This window comes from Notamacropus eugenii, chromosome 5, assembly GCF_028372415.1.
Source record: "Notamacropus eugenii isolate mMacEug1 chromosome 5, mMacEug1.pri_v2, whole genome shotgun sequence".
Classification (NCBI taxonomy): domain Eukaryota; kingdom Metazoa; phylum Chordata; class Mammalia; order Diprotodontia; family Macropodidae; genus Notamacropus; species Notamacropus eugenii.
In genome coordinates, this window is record NC_092876.1 from 413,235,995 (window position 1) to 413,251,465 (window position 15,471).

At 36.3% G+C, this 15,471-nt stretch overlaps 1 protein-coding gene across 1 annotated transcript in view; it reads left to right on the forward strand.

The window, feature by feature from the left end:
- The first annotated feature begins 461 nt into the window (after window positions 1–461).
- The window catches only part of DSCAM (DS cell adhesion molecule), a 229,988-nt gene continuing 214,978 nt past the window's right edge, over window positions 462–15,471 (forward strand). Inside the window, exon 1 of the mRNA XM_072615767.1 lies at window positions 462–498. Coding sequence (XP_072471868.1) covers window positions 462–498 — 37 coding nt within the window. The remainder of the gene's footprint in view (window positions 499–15,471) is intronic.

Consider the following 15,471-nt stretch of genomic DNA (forward strand, 5'->3'; position numbering starts at 1 on the left):
ATGAGCTCTGTCAAGAAGGGAAACACAGCCTCCAGCAGGGTCACCTAGAATCCTCTGGGGTTTCCTGACCTCACCAACTATGGTGGATGAGTTAGGAACAGTGCAACTCTGAACTTTAACAGCTGGTTCTAGGATAAGAAGATAGAGTCAGTCCCTATAATATTTTTACCAAGTACAAGAGACTAGTGGTAGCACAGACCCATTGAGACTCTCTGCAGAGAGGATCAGAGTCATTCCTGCCATGTAGACTAGATAGAGTCAGCCTCCAGCAGTGGTTGAGTAATAGTATTCAGGCATAGGGTAGTAGTAATGAAATTATGACTGACATCCCAGCATGGGACAGAAAAACTAAGGCTTTAGTGGTGGCAATTGTTCTGCTTTAACTTTCTTTGGGAGGTAGGGTGGAGGTTGACTCAGATATAGGCCCCAGTGGCACTACTCATGAGACAGCAAGCATAAATATGGCTCAGCAGCGATGGCCAGGGGCAGCAGGCACCAGTAAGTGGCTAGATGGTGAAGTGGATAGAGCACTGAACTTGGAATCAGGGACTTGAGCTTTAAATTGGCTACAGTTTTGTGACTCTGAGCAAGTTATTAACCTCTGTCTGCCTCAGTTTTCTTAATTGTAAAAGGAGGATAATATTGACTAGGATTATTGTGACGATCAAATGAGATATTTGCAAGATACTTTGCACAGTGCCTGATATGTAATAGATGCTTAATAAATATTTATTTCCTTCCTTTCTTCCTCATCCCTCCTTTCCTTTCTTTCTTCTTTCCTTCCAGTCAGGTGAAGCACATATGGCAGCCAGATAATCGAAAAGAGGGCGCAGAACATCAGCATACATGTTGAAGACCTCTAGTATAAGGACAGGAGTTGGTGCAGAAAGGGAGATCTAAACATTTCTCTTTCAGAAAGGATGGAGAATTGCTATGAGCCTTTGGTTCTGAGAACTCATAAAACTTTTCCACTAAGGGACTGAGTACTTGAGATTTGCATTGGTTAAAGTAACCTCGTTAACGAAATCACTGATTCTTGAAGTACAACAACAAAAGGAAGCAGAAATAGATTTTTTTCTGGAACTTTCTTGCTTTCTCCATAATCCAGTAAAAGCTTGCATTTTGGTCTCTATTTCCTCTGTCTTCAAAACTCAACCTGAACTTTTGGTAATCATCAGTTTACATAGTGCTGAAGGCTAGTTTGCAGAATCTTAAGCATAATTTTGATGACATGTGAAATGAACATGATTGGTCATTTGAATATTCTTTGGCATTGCCCTTTTGTAGGATTGGTATGTCTTTTCTAATCCAGAGGCTACTGCTGAATTTTCCAAATTTGCTGGCATATTGAACAACAGCATCATCTTTTAGGATTTTAAATAGCTCAGCTGGAATTCCTATCACATGCATTAGCTTTATTCTTCGCAATTCTTCTTCAGGCTCACTTGACTTCATTCTTCAGGATATATGGCTCTGGATCAGTAACTACACCATCATGGTTATCGGTGATGTTACTATCTCTCTTGTATAATTCTTTTGTGTATTCTATCTTAATGTCTTCTACTTCTGCTGAATACCTACCCCTTTAATCTTTTATTAAGCCCATTTTTGTATGAAGATCCCTCTGCTAACTGTAATTTCCTTTCCCATTCTATTGTTTTCTTCTATTTCTTTGCATTGTTCATTTAAAGAAAACCTCATCTCTCCTTGCTATTCTCTGGAATTCTGCATTCAGTTGACTGTGTCTTTCCCTTTCCCTGTTTATTTTTTACTTTCCATCATTTCCCAGCTATTTATAGAGCCTTATCAGACTGACAATTTGCTTGCTTTCTTTCCTTTGGGATGTTTTGTTGATGTTTTTGTTGCTTCTGCTACTTCTGCCTCCTGTACAATATTGTGAATCTCTGTCCATAGTTCTTCAGGTACTCAACTTGCCAGATCTAATCCTTTAAATCTATTCATCACTTCTACTTTATATTCATAAAGGATGTTATTGAGATTATACCCATATGGTCTGATAGTTTTCCCTACTTTTTTCAATCTAAGTCTGAATTTTGCAATATGCCAATTATTTGAGCCAGAGTCAGCTCCATGTCTTGTTTCAAGTGATTGGATAGAACTCTGCCTTTGGCTGCAAAACATATGATCAACCTGATTTTTCTATTGGTCATCAGGCAATATTCATGTGTAGACTTTGTTGGAAAAGAGTGTTTGCAGCAGAGAGCTGTCTTGACAAAACTCTTCCAGTTACTACCCTATTTCATTTTGTATACCAAGGTCAAACTTGTATGTTGTTACTCTAATTATCATTTGATTTCTAACTTTAGCCATTTAATCCTTTATGATGAATGTGACATCTATCTTCAATGTTGTTTCTAGAAGATGTTGTGTGTCTTCATGGAACTTTCATGAGCAACTTTGGCCTCTTTGGCATAACTTGTTGGACCATAGAATTATATTACTTTATGCTGAAGGGTTTTTCATTGTATTCAAATAGATATCATTCTGTGATTTTTGAGATTATATCCTAGTACTGATTCTTGTCAGAAATAATTTAATGGTTGTTGTTCTTAATTGTTATCAGATTTCTTAGAAGATGTAATTATAATTATAAAGGTATGTTTTAGTATTACCAGAGATAATCCTTTTCTGACCCAGAAACATTTTCTTGATGCAAAAATCTCTTGGGTTTCAGAGATGATCGAGTGATGCATTATTGAAGATTGCTAGGTAATTTCTACCAAGATTTGGATCGGATGACAAATTTAGGCATTTGTGAATTTGAATATGAAAAAAGTTGCTGAGAGATTATGGTAGAGGGAAAGCCTAAAATGGCAATGTTGAACAAGGAGCATTTCATCTCCTCTGCCATGACCAGTGAGTAAAGGCATTTAAGAAAAAAGCTAATCCCAGAGAAGTGGAATCTTCATGTAAGAGTTAAATCCTAGGACAGCCAAAAGATGGAAGGATTGAGAAGGAAAAATTTTAAGATGAAAGAGCATTTGCTAATTGTGGAGTAGGTTATAAATGGTGAGCAGGAATAATTGGAGTAAATAAAAGGGGGGATTAGTGGTAGAGTTGAAGTGGTTCAGTATGAGGAAATGGACCCTTGAGACTGGGAGAAATAGTTTGTTCTGGGCAGCGGGGGAGGGAAGGACAAAAAAGAATGACAGTAGGAGAATCACTGAGGAATGAGTACAGGCAGAATATCGATGGAAAGGAAGAGGTTTATTTAAGGGAGGTAGGTTTTTAAGCAGTTTACTTTTCTCTCTCTAGGTCTGATATAATATTATCATGGTTTTCTGTCCTCTGAAGCCATGCTAGGCCTACCTTATAATTTTATTGTTATCCTTTTTTCTCAAGGAGAATCAAAGTGACATCATTATCTGAGAGTAAAGTTACGGGGTGTCTGACTGTGACCGATCAGACTGATATGAGTTCAGAATGCTCTACCACAGGTTGGGTACAAGTAATCCATGTGAACATTTGAGGTGAATTTTTTTAATTTGTGCATTTCACATTTCTTTTGAGCTGCTTCAATTCTGCTATACACATAGAGAACCAATACCTCCTCTGAAGAGGGCACATTATGCGGCGACATCTTGTGCCGGTGTTTCCCATGATATACAATCAATTCTAAAGTTCTTAAGAGACCTTGAGAGTGTCCTTGTATAAACTTTTCTGACCAAGATGTGAGCTCTTACCCTGTGTAATTTCTCCATAAAATAATCTTTTAGGCAAGTGTACATTTGGCATTTGAACAATGTGGCCACTCCATTAGAGTTGCACTCTCTACAACAGAGTTTGAATGTTTGGTAATTTAGTTCAAGAAAGGATGTCAGTGTCTTGGTGTCTTATGATCCTCAAAATCTTCCTATGACAATTCAAATGGAAGCAATTCAGTTTCCTAGCATAGTGCTAGTTGACTGACCAGATTTCACAGGCATATGAGGTCAACACAATGGTTCTGTAGACCTTCATTTTGATACTCAATCTAATATCTCTCTTTTCCCACACTTCTCTTTGGAGATTCTCAAACACTGAGCTAGTTCTGGCAATGCATGCCTCAACCTCATTATCAATGTGTACATCCCTGGAAAGTATATTACCAAGTTAAGTGAACTTATCCATAGTATTCAAAACTTCTCCATTTGCTGAAACTGATAGTTTCACATATGTATGATGTAATACTGGCTGATGGAACACCTGTGTTGTCTTGATGTTAATTGTTAGGCCCAAATTAGCACAAGCAGAAGAGAACTGATCAATACTTTGTTGCATCTCAGCTTCAGACGTTGCTCAGAGTGCACAATCATCTGCAAATAAAAAATCATGCACCAGCACTCCCACCACTTTAGTGTTGGCTTGTAGCCTTTTCAAGTTGTAGAATTTACCACTGATGTGGTAGTTGACCTTGATACCATGTTTGTCCTCATCGAAGGCATTTGACAATATGACAGAAAATGGTAGGCTAAAAAGCATGATCATAATCACACAGCTTTGCTTTACTCCATTGATGACTGGGAAAATGCAAGAGCATCATCCATTATCCAGAACCCAGGAAAGAATGCTGTCATGAAATTGACATGCAATACTAATGAACTTTTCTGGACAACCAAATTTTGATGAAATTTTCCATAATCCCTCATGACTGATAGCATTGGAGGCTTTGGTAAGATGTACAAATATTGTGTACTGACTTCTGTTCTTCTCCTGGCATTTCTCCTGCACTTTCTAGACAGCAAACACCATATTAATTATCCCTCACCCCCTTGTGAAAGTGCACTGGCTCTCAGATAGATGACCATCTTCCACACGAAGGATCATCTTATTGAGGAGGACTCTGGCAAGAATCTTGCCAGCAATGACTAAGAGAGAGAGCTCCACCTGTCAATGTCACAGGACAATATATTTCCTTTACCTTTAGAGAGATAGATAATGAAGGCATCCTTGAACTCTTGGGAGAGAACCCGCTCCTGCCATATAACCAGAAAATTTTGGTCAACTTTTATATGAGCAATGAACCCCATGCCTTGTAAATGTCAACTAGAATAGAATCAGCACCAGGCGTTTTGCCACAGGAGAGGAGCCTAATGGCATTCAAAACCTTCTTCACTTGGAAATTTATCTGGAGAGGGATTGACTTCAACCTGAGGTAATTGGTCAATGGCTCCCGCATTGATTGATGATAGTCTATTGAGAGCACTATGGAAATGTTCAGTGCATCTCTCCAGGATTGTGTCCTTATCACTAATCAATGTAACTCCATTAGCACTGAGTCACTGAGATGCACCATATGTCTTTTGTTCATAAATAACCTTCAGGGCATCATAAAATTGCTTTGGATTGTTCCTATCAGCATAAAACTGAATTTCATTTGCCTTCTTACTGAGCCAAGAATCCTGCCTCTCTCTAAACTTTGCTTGCCTTTAGTTTTGATGGAGTCAAATGCTGCTTTCTTAGAAATGCATGAATTATTCTGCTGGTAAACTCTGTAGAGTTCTCATTTTTCATTTAGTAGCTTCTGAATTTCCCCATCATTTTCATCAAACCAATCTTGATGTTTGGGAGTGTTCTGACTCAGATGAACAAATGCAGTGCTGTACACTAAATCTCTGAAAGCTGCCCACTGCTCCACTACTGCCAACTGTATGTTGGTTCAAATTTCCCTCCAAGTCAGCAGCAAACTGCTTCCAATCAGAGAAGCCCTCCTCTAAGCTGTTGACATTAAGTCTTCTGGTAGTCATTTTGCCTAAGGGGTCACTGCTTTTGTTGAATGTGAATAGTTATCTTGGAGAGGATAAGTCTATGATCAGTCCAGTACTCTGCACCACACATTGCCCATCACACATCAGTCCAGTACTCAGCACCTCTCACATCCTGTCTGTCTCTTCTTCTTACAGTCACATAGATTATTAAATGCCAATGTTTTCTGCAAGGGCATATCCATTAAGTTTTATTGCATTTGGCTAAATAGAAGTCAGTGCTAGCGATGAGATGGTCATGAGATACACAAATCTTCAGTAGTAAGTGGACATTGCCATTATTGTTTCCAATTATATTATTCCCAAGGACTCCCTGACATGTCTAGTAGTCTGAGCCTACTCTAGCATTAAAGTAACCCAGAATTGTAAGCCTGTCTTTGATAATAAGGCACATTGATAATAAGGGTGTCCAAGTCTTCATAAAACTTTTCTTTGACTTCATAAAGGTTCATCATAGTAGGTGCGTAGGCATTGATGATTTTGGTGTGGAATTTTACTGCAAGTGGCAATCACATTGTCATGAGTTTATCGTTCACTCCTTTGAGTAGGCATACAAATTTGTTGAATAGATTTGTTTTGGTCACAAAACCTACACAGCTTCAAGGAGCTCTCCTTCACTCTGACCAGTCCAGAAAAACATACATCCACCCCCTACTTCAGTAACCTGACCTTCATTTGGTAGTCTTGTTCAACTCAGGGCCATTATTTGGATGTGATACCTGCTGAGTTCTTTCACAACAGGAGCTGTTAATCTTTCAGGTAAACAGGATTTTGTGTTGAGTATAAATGTGTTTGGGTTCTATGTACTAACGATGAGTGCAGAAGCTTTTGTACATTTTTTTGTGCTTCAACCACAGGGTGGAATCCCTTCCTACTGTGGTAATCAGGCCAGTTGGGTAAGCAGAGAATTTTTAGGGCACCTTTTCTAGACCCATCCTCTCACCAGGAATCAAGCAATGTGTTCCTTAAATGGCTGCTCAGATACCCAGGGGGATGCCAAATTCCATTGCTACTTCCAGTGAGTGAATGACCTTATGTCCTGGGCTACATGCGTAGAGGATTGTGACTGCAACTTGCAGTGTATTCAACCCTGCTGTTTTGTCACTTGCCTGTCACCACAATATTTTGAGATAGTAAAAATGACAAAATGCTATGAATAATGTTTTTTGATACATGCATAAATTGGATTTAAATGAGGCAGAGTTGCATGAAGTTGGTAGCTTTGTTCTCTCTTTCAGAGTCATTATAGTCCAGTGGCAGGATAGAGTCAAGCTGACTGGTGATGACCTTGGTATCTTTGATGTCTAACCAACCTGTAAGCACTTCAGCTGCATTCATGGCCATTGGAACTAATTGTTCTCATCCACCCATTCCACCAAGGGTAGTCTTCACATGCTTGGGGTAGACACACAACCCTAACTAATCAATGGGTTTGAGACCCCCTAGGTTACCCTCAGGTCTGTGGTTTACTGGGGTATAGCCACTGTGCATGCTAAAGTTTCTTAGAGTCACAGATGACAGTTAGGTGGATCAGGCAGACAACAAAGGTGGAGAGATGTCCTGAAAAGGGTTCAGCAGACCTCACACTAGAAGTACTAGCCTTCCCTGAACAGATCCTACACCCCAGTCCTGCTTTATAACAAATAGGAGTCCGAAGAACTATGGAAACAGGAGTTAACAGAGTGAAGAGCAGGGTTATATCATGGGGCACAGTGAAGGGGGCACCTGAAACTGGTGGGGAGGTGACAGTGCCTTGCACCACCTTTCAGCAGACTTGAGAATGACATAAAGTTGAAATGGCCCTGGGTCTTCATCACCTTGAGCCAAGAGGGACACATAACCAGAACAATAGAATGGAGCAGTGCCTGGGCAGAAAAAATAAGTATCTTGATTGATTTCAGTTCCTCATGAATGTCCAGTTCAGTTTCTCTAATATCTAAAATAGATCACCTGGCTGTGTTCTAGAACAGCTACCTCCTCTTTTTAGGTTTCTAATGTGTCTCATTTCTTCCACAGAAGAGCCATCACAGGAGAATTATATAAAATGTATGTGAGTCAAAGAGCACAAGGCTCAAAGACTGTGACAATTCCCTGACCCAAAGTGGCATTTTAAATCACAATGATGAAATGAGTATATCCTTCCTCACTGCAAAGTTGTGAACTATCATAACAAGTGGACTGGTTTGAAAGTGGATTTTGATCAGAATATCCCACAGAAAGAGCATAGTGATAATCTTCAAGAACATGGTATGGGGCCATGCTATTAACAATGACTTAAAATACCTCTAGGTCTTTTCACCTCCAGGCCCTTACGTTACATGTCTTCTAACCATCACCATCCCCCACCTCCACTTAATCCCAGGAAAATTTCCCTTACTGTAAATTGGTCTCTGTGATGCATCTCCCCAAGTAGCTTCTCCAACAGGGTTCTTAGGAAAGAACACTTCTTTTCTTATTCAAGCAATTATAGTAGGAGTTGAGTGAGAAAATTGACATCTAAGGAGAAAGGGAGGGAGTTAGGGACTTTATGAAATTCCAGTCTAATTTCAGTCTTTCTCTTTTAAAAAATGACTCAAAATCAGCATTATTTTTTTCTACACATTTCTTTATTAAGTAGTGCTTCTAGAGTTTGTGCTCAGTGTTGATGTAAAAAGTCTTCAGATTCTTTAGTATTTCCTTCTTCACATTTAAATAACTATCAAATTTCCATTCCTAGTTCATCTATTCTGGATTTGGGAATCATGTAATTTCTTATAATTTGCCTGTTTGATGTATAATTAGTTGTAGCTATTAACATAAATGGCTAAAACAGTGTGGAGTCCTTGCCTTTAACTGGTAAGATGTTTCCAGTTTTTTTATGAAGCATAATAAAAGCATTCATTTCACCCTTCCATTTCACGCACACTTATCCATTTAAGTGGTAAACACTATCTGCATTGAAGCATTTCTAGCAGGTGGGGTATTGGTATTTCTGATTTCTAACATATCTTGCATTCTTATAGTTAAAAAGGTTTCATTTGTTCACTGTCCTCCAACCCAAGTTGATCGTCACAACAGTTTTAAATAGGTCCAGATTGCAACTCTATGCTGCTTCATTTATTTCTTAGATTTCAAAAAGCAATTACATCACACTCATCAGAGTGCTAAGCAAAACAGTGGTATCATCAGAGCTCAAGAGAGTAACATTTGAATGGTATTTTACTAGGTCTTAATAGCTACTGCAGTGATCATAGGACACATTGAGTCCCAGTTGCATATCATGCTGGCTGTCTTCACTTTATGTTGATATTGTCCTTAGCCGTTCCCAAAAGGGATGGTGGGTGTGAAGGATTATTGTTATTATAATTTCATTCCATATTTTTCAATAAAATTTAGATAGAAATGGTACTGGAAAATTATATCACTGTAATTCTTATTTACTTAGTGTTTGATAGATTGTTACATAGGCAGATAAAATAATCATGGAATTTTTTATAGTAGAATAAAAATATTAGAATTAAGTTCATCATCTTTTGGTTCCCTGAGAGCATCCTCATTCTATCTCCAGTTAGCATGAATGGTGTATTGCTTCCATGTGACTTTGTTCTCCTCTCCAAAGTCTCTATATTTTCTAAATTTTTTTTTGTTCCCAGTAGCTTAGAGATTATGAATATTTGGTATTGTGGCATCTATAAAAATAGTGATTTTTAAATTTTATGGGAAAATTGTATGTCCAAGCGATCATGGGAATAGTTTGAGGTATTATAATGCTCTGGTTTCAGTCAAGTGGGGTGGTTAAAAAATCTAGCATATTTTGATGTCTATATTTATATGATTTTTATCATCTATCATTCCATGAGAGATAGTAAGCTTCTATTGAATAATTCTAACAACCATTTCTTGCCATTGCATTTTTTGGCAGGTGCCAGTAGTGATAAATTGCATGTGTCATTGCATAATCTATTTTAATGGTTCAATCCAAGCTCCTTAGGGTTAGAAACATTTCTATAATTTCAAATGGCCTAGTTTTGAATTGTGATTATTAAAGTTTTCTTTTACCACAAATAAATTTACATTACTCACTATTTGTTTGATGTGATTTGCAATATTTGGTTGCTGAGTTCATGAAAATATCTATCATGGATTTCTGATTTCATTCTTGGATCTAGACAAATATCAGTTATCATCCTGTATTAATACTTAGTGAAGTACAGTCTGTTCCAAAAGTATGCAGGTTTTTGACTTGTTTTTCATGTATTCTAATAATGTTTTTCAGTCCTCTGTGTTCTTTTGAATAAGGAAATGTAAATCTTTGTAAAATCACCTTAGAGTAGTGTTCATACTATAAGGGTTTATATGTTAGTATATTATCTATATCTGTTATGGTCCATTTTGTAGTTCTGAAGGTTTACATTTAGAAGTCTGGGATTATATAGGTGTTAAAACATCTAAACATGTTATCGATTTAAAATATTAATTGTTTTAAATGTGTTATTTTCTTAGCGAATTTTTATCTCATTTTTATCCTTTTTGGTGAGATTCATATAGCACTCATCTTGGAACAAATAATTTTTCTACTATTTTTCATATCTACATAAAAACACATATATTTGTTTACATTTGTGTATATACACATATATATGGAGTTCTACAAACTATTGCAAAGGTAAAACATTCCTTTTGTAGTAAGATAAGTGTATTAGGACTTGCATTTAATCTTGACGATGTTCAGAACTTTTTATTAATTGTTGGGGGATTTACAATGAACAATAAGTCAGAGTTTCTGTCCTTATGAAATGTTATAATGAGGGGGCAGGAGTGTAACAATGGAAAATAATTGTAAACAAAAGCAAAACACAGAAGTTGCTTTGACTTTGATTGAATTGTATATGTAAATAAATTTAAATGTAACTGAAGGCTCTTGCTAAAGAGAAAACTAAAACTTTAGCTCATTTAAAGTCTTTTATTGAATAAAAATTGTTTATCTGTTAGCATATTCTTTCCAAAGAGAAAGAAGCTGTGAATTCCTTGAGAAGAGGGGTTATCTTTTATCCTTTATATTCTTTTCAATCAGTGAAAAGTAGTCCTCCATTTATTGAGATCAGAAAATTTTATCATTAGAATTAAAACAAATATCAAATCTCAGCTGTTTGCAGGGCGCTAATAATATTTGATAAGTGAATTGAATTATACTTTACATTTTTGCCTAACATTTACATAGGATCATAGATTTAAAAGTTACAAAGGACCTTTTAGAGGTCATCTAGTGTAGCTCTCCTTTGCAAGATGGAGAAATTGAAACCCAGAGAGGTTAAGTCACTTTCCCAAGGTCACACAGTTTCTAAGTGGCTGAAACAGGTTCTCAGATGACAAATACTGTCCTTTTCAACTGTTTCTCATTTTATGCTTACAACAACTCTGAGGCAAGGTGTACTGGTATAATAATCCACATGTTATTAAAAAGAAAAACGAACCTCACAGAGATTAAATGATTTACCAAGATATTAGCTATTGAGTGTCAGAATATGATTTGAACACAGAGCTCTCTCTTTTGACTCAAAGTCCAGCATTTTCCAATACAACTCATTGAGTCAAACTGACCTAGACTAACTATCTATGACTGATATCAACATGCCTGCTAAAGAAAATTGTATTAATCCTTTCTCCTCACCCCTAGAAATGAAAATGCTGCTACAATCAGAATTAGGGATGTTGGCAATAGATTGAGAGTGGGTGAAGTTTTATGTTCAACTATGGACTAGGTGGCCACTGAAGTTCTGTCCAACTTTGAAATTCTGTAATTTTATATTTATATAAATGAAGAAGAAAGCATACTTTTGGATTGAAATGGATTGCCATATTTGCTAGTGGGTGTGCAAAAATCTGCTAGAGATTGTCAGTATGACTTTTTTTTTAATATTTCATGTCACAGTATGACAAAATGACAGAGAAAAGTATTGCTTTTTTAAAAGTCCCCATTTAATGTTCTAAAGTGGATTTGCCTTTTTAAAAGGAAATAAATATGTAGTTAACATGCAGCCACTAAGAAAATGGCTGGAAAGAGAAATCATTCTACAAGAATTCCACATATATAAATGACAACTAAATGTTCAGTTTGATGAGTTAAATAGTCACAAAAAATATTACAAAGAAATAAGAAGAAACCTGAAATGGTAGAGTTTATCAAAAATATAAGATTTTAATGTAAATATGTTTGGATGAAGTATAAGCTATTTCAAAACAAAATAGGAAGGAGGATTTTTTGTTGTTGTGGGAGGAAATATTTCTTTAAAAAACCAATTTTTTAGAAAGATGGGATGCTAACAAGCTTTCCTCTTTAGGCAGCACTAAGCTCAAAGATTGCTATAAAATTGGGTAATGCACCCTAAAAGGGAAAGATTAAACAAAAAAATTTAGATGCATTAGTAAACTATTTTTCTGTTTTCACAGACTGAAGTTATCTTACATGTTACATGAAAATAATGTAACTTCATTACATACTTATCCAGTCAATTAATATACTGCACTGATTTCATAATTGAGGCTGATATATTTAAAGCTTTTCTTCCAAATCTCAATCCTGACACTGCCTTTAGTATTTTTTGTTTTCTTCAGCCTTTTTTGTTTAGTTGTTATTTTTTAGCATATTACTGAAAAGATCTATTTTAATGCAGAAAAACCTGGTTAGCTACCTTTCTTTATATGCACATATGTCTGACATTCAAGTATAAGGTGAAAATAACCAATTTGTGTTTTTAGGTAAAAAACATAAAAATATTCTTCAAGGACTGAAAGGATAATGAGATGTCTATGTATAAAGGGAACATTTAAAAAAATTTTCCTGGAATTTTTTTTTAAGAATTGATTCTTTTTTTTTTTTTTTTTACACCATAGTCATTTCTTATGCCCTCTCCCAGACTCCCTAAGTAACAACGGAAAATAGTTAAATGGAATCGATTGACAGAGACATACAAAATTCCACACTAATAGTCTTCTACTTTACCAAGAAGAGAGTAGGACTAAGATTGCTTATTTCATTCAATTTGGGATCAGCACTTTTTGGTGTAGTTTTCATTTACATTATTGTAATCATCTTGTATACTTTATTTCCCATTACTTTCTTTGCATGACACTGTCACAAACATCTTCCTTTATTTTTCTAAAATTAATGTTTATAATTAAAGAACAAGAAAACTACAATTACATTTGTAATGGATGTTTGGTGCATGTCTAGACCACCTAAAATGATGTCATCTATGTGAAAGAAACCAACTGATTTCTGGATATGAAAGTCTAGAGCCTGAGTGAACACTTTTTGTTGGAGTACCACCTGACTGAAAGCATCCTTTTCCCATTGGCTGAATAGTCAGAACTATCATCATTGTTAAAATGTCCTAACTTCATTCCCTTTGAGAGGCTTGGAATCCAGGCTACTCGTTGCAGCCAGCCCAGCAGTGGTCCCCTAAGAAGCAGAGACAGGCTAAACAGAAATTTTTAGATTAAACTTTGTGGGATTAATGCTCTCTATGAATTTAGCTAAATATTGCACCTAATAACCCCAAATTTCCAGAGACCAATGTACTGTAGGAGGAATCATGCCCCTAAAGTCTTGGGAGAAAATTTTTGCTCTTGCTGTATCTTTTGAAGTATATAGCCCTTTGTAAAAATTAACCTGAGGTTAACTTTTTAACAACTTTAAGTGGTTAGATGGTACTAGCATATCAGTCACAGAGCCACCAAAAATAAAGTAATATAGTCAGCGGGTCCTTGAATGGGGGTAGAGAAAAAAGACTCCAATGGTGATCATAATTGTATAAGACATTTTAAAACAACACTGGAGACTCTCACAACTCCTATATTCATGAAAGTCTGCTCAGTAGATTAAAGGGAAAAAATACCTTGGCTGTATGAGCACTAGGTGCTGCTGTAGAAAACTAGAGTAGACGGCTTGTCAATTAATTCTTCATTCTTCCTTCAGGAACTGTACCAGTCTCTGGGATTATACTGTAAAGCATTCAAGTTGTCCAGTCTCTCTACAACTAAATCGAGTTAATTAATTAATTAGAGTATATCAGATTAATTGTTCTGCTAATTTCTGTATTCTGTGAAGACCCAGATTTTTCAACAGAACTGTCCCTTTGTTGAAAACTTTGACAATGAAAACAGGCATTTAACTGGCAGTTATTTCTTTTGAGCTGAAGTTGTAGCTAGGTGATAATCTTTCAATTCCTTTCTCAGTTGAGAAGTAGACTAGGGTTAGGTAAATAGGAATGATTCCCAAACAGTAGCAGATAGAATGAAAATCCAGTAGCATGATTCCTGGCAGAATTGAACATATATAAAGAAAAAGCCACATGATGCGTTTACTGAGATTTTTGTTCAGGTCTCATAATTATAAACATATTCAACAGAGAGAAGTTGATTTGGTTTTGGATTCTCTTGAGGATTTTAAAGCCTAGTTCAGGATTCCTGAATTCCAGTTAAAGCAAACATCATTCTGTGAAGTATAGTTTCAAAGATTCTACCTTTGCCCAAGTGGATACTGATAAGGAAGTCCAAAACATGAGAAATATTTTTCCTGTAATAGTTTTGCAACTTTGAAAGATTTCTGGTTCCTGAGTGGTTTGCATTCACAAATACAATGGTCATTCATCACTAATATATGATATTCCCTCTAGAGATAAAATGTAAATGCAGACAAGTTCCAAAGCTTTGCTAGTAAATACATGTACAGTTATCCCTTCCACACTGCTACTTTCCTCATCATCATTTTAATATATTGTGGGTTGGCATAAAAAATGAAATGGGAATTTTGGGGGAGTTTGCAGAAGCTGCAGAAGACATGCACAGACCAGCAGAAGACACAGAAAAAGTTCTTTTTTATAAAATATTTTTACTTAATGGTGACCTACATATAACCAAATTTTTTGCAATAAAGTATTGCAAATGTCTCACAAAAGAAAAAAAATCAAACTTCTCTAGTACAAAGGGAGTGTGGGGGGCACCACACCCCTAACCCTCAGGATGTGGAAGGGATAACTGTCATACTCTTTCTGGGCTCATTTCCCTGACTCTCATTCACCTCAGTAGGCTGGGGACACAAAGGTCAGTGGGCTGCTTTTCCATTCAGGGTTTCTAGGAGTGATTCTGAAATGCTTCGGGAAGTTTCTAGTATTAGCATTCACCAGTCCTCCTTGATTTGCTCTTCAAATGATTATCTGGTTGATGTCAGACAGATTTCATTAACTTTTGTTGTTCAGTGGTATCGCTCTGACTCTTTGTGAACCTATTTGGAATTTTCTTGACAAAAATACTGGAGTGGTTTACCATTTTCTTCTCCAGTTCATTTTACAGATGAGGAAACTGAGGCAAATAGAGTTAAGTGACTTATCTACCACCATACAGGTAGTAAGTATCTGAAGCTGGATTTGAACCCATGAAGATGAGTCTTCCTCGTTCCAAGTTCTATTCACTGTACCAATTAACTGTCCCTTAGGATGTCTACATTGAATTATTTTTTGAAAAACTCCATTTCTGCAGTACATATGCACATGCACACACATATTTATATGTATACAAGATACATAAATATGCAATGTTCTTTCTCATAGTTCTATCTCATAATCAGAATTATTTTAATAACTGGAAAGCAATATTAGAAACTCTTGAAAATTAGCTCGTCTATGCGAGAATGTAATCATGTGTCATGTAATTTGCTCTGTTAAAG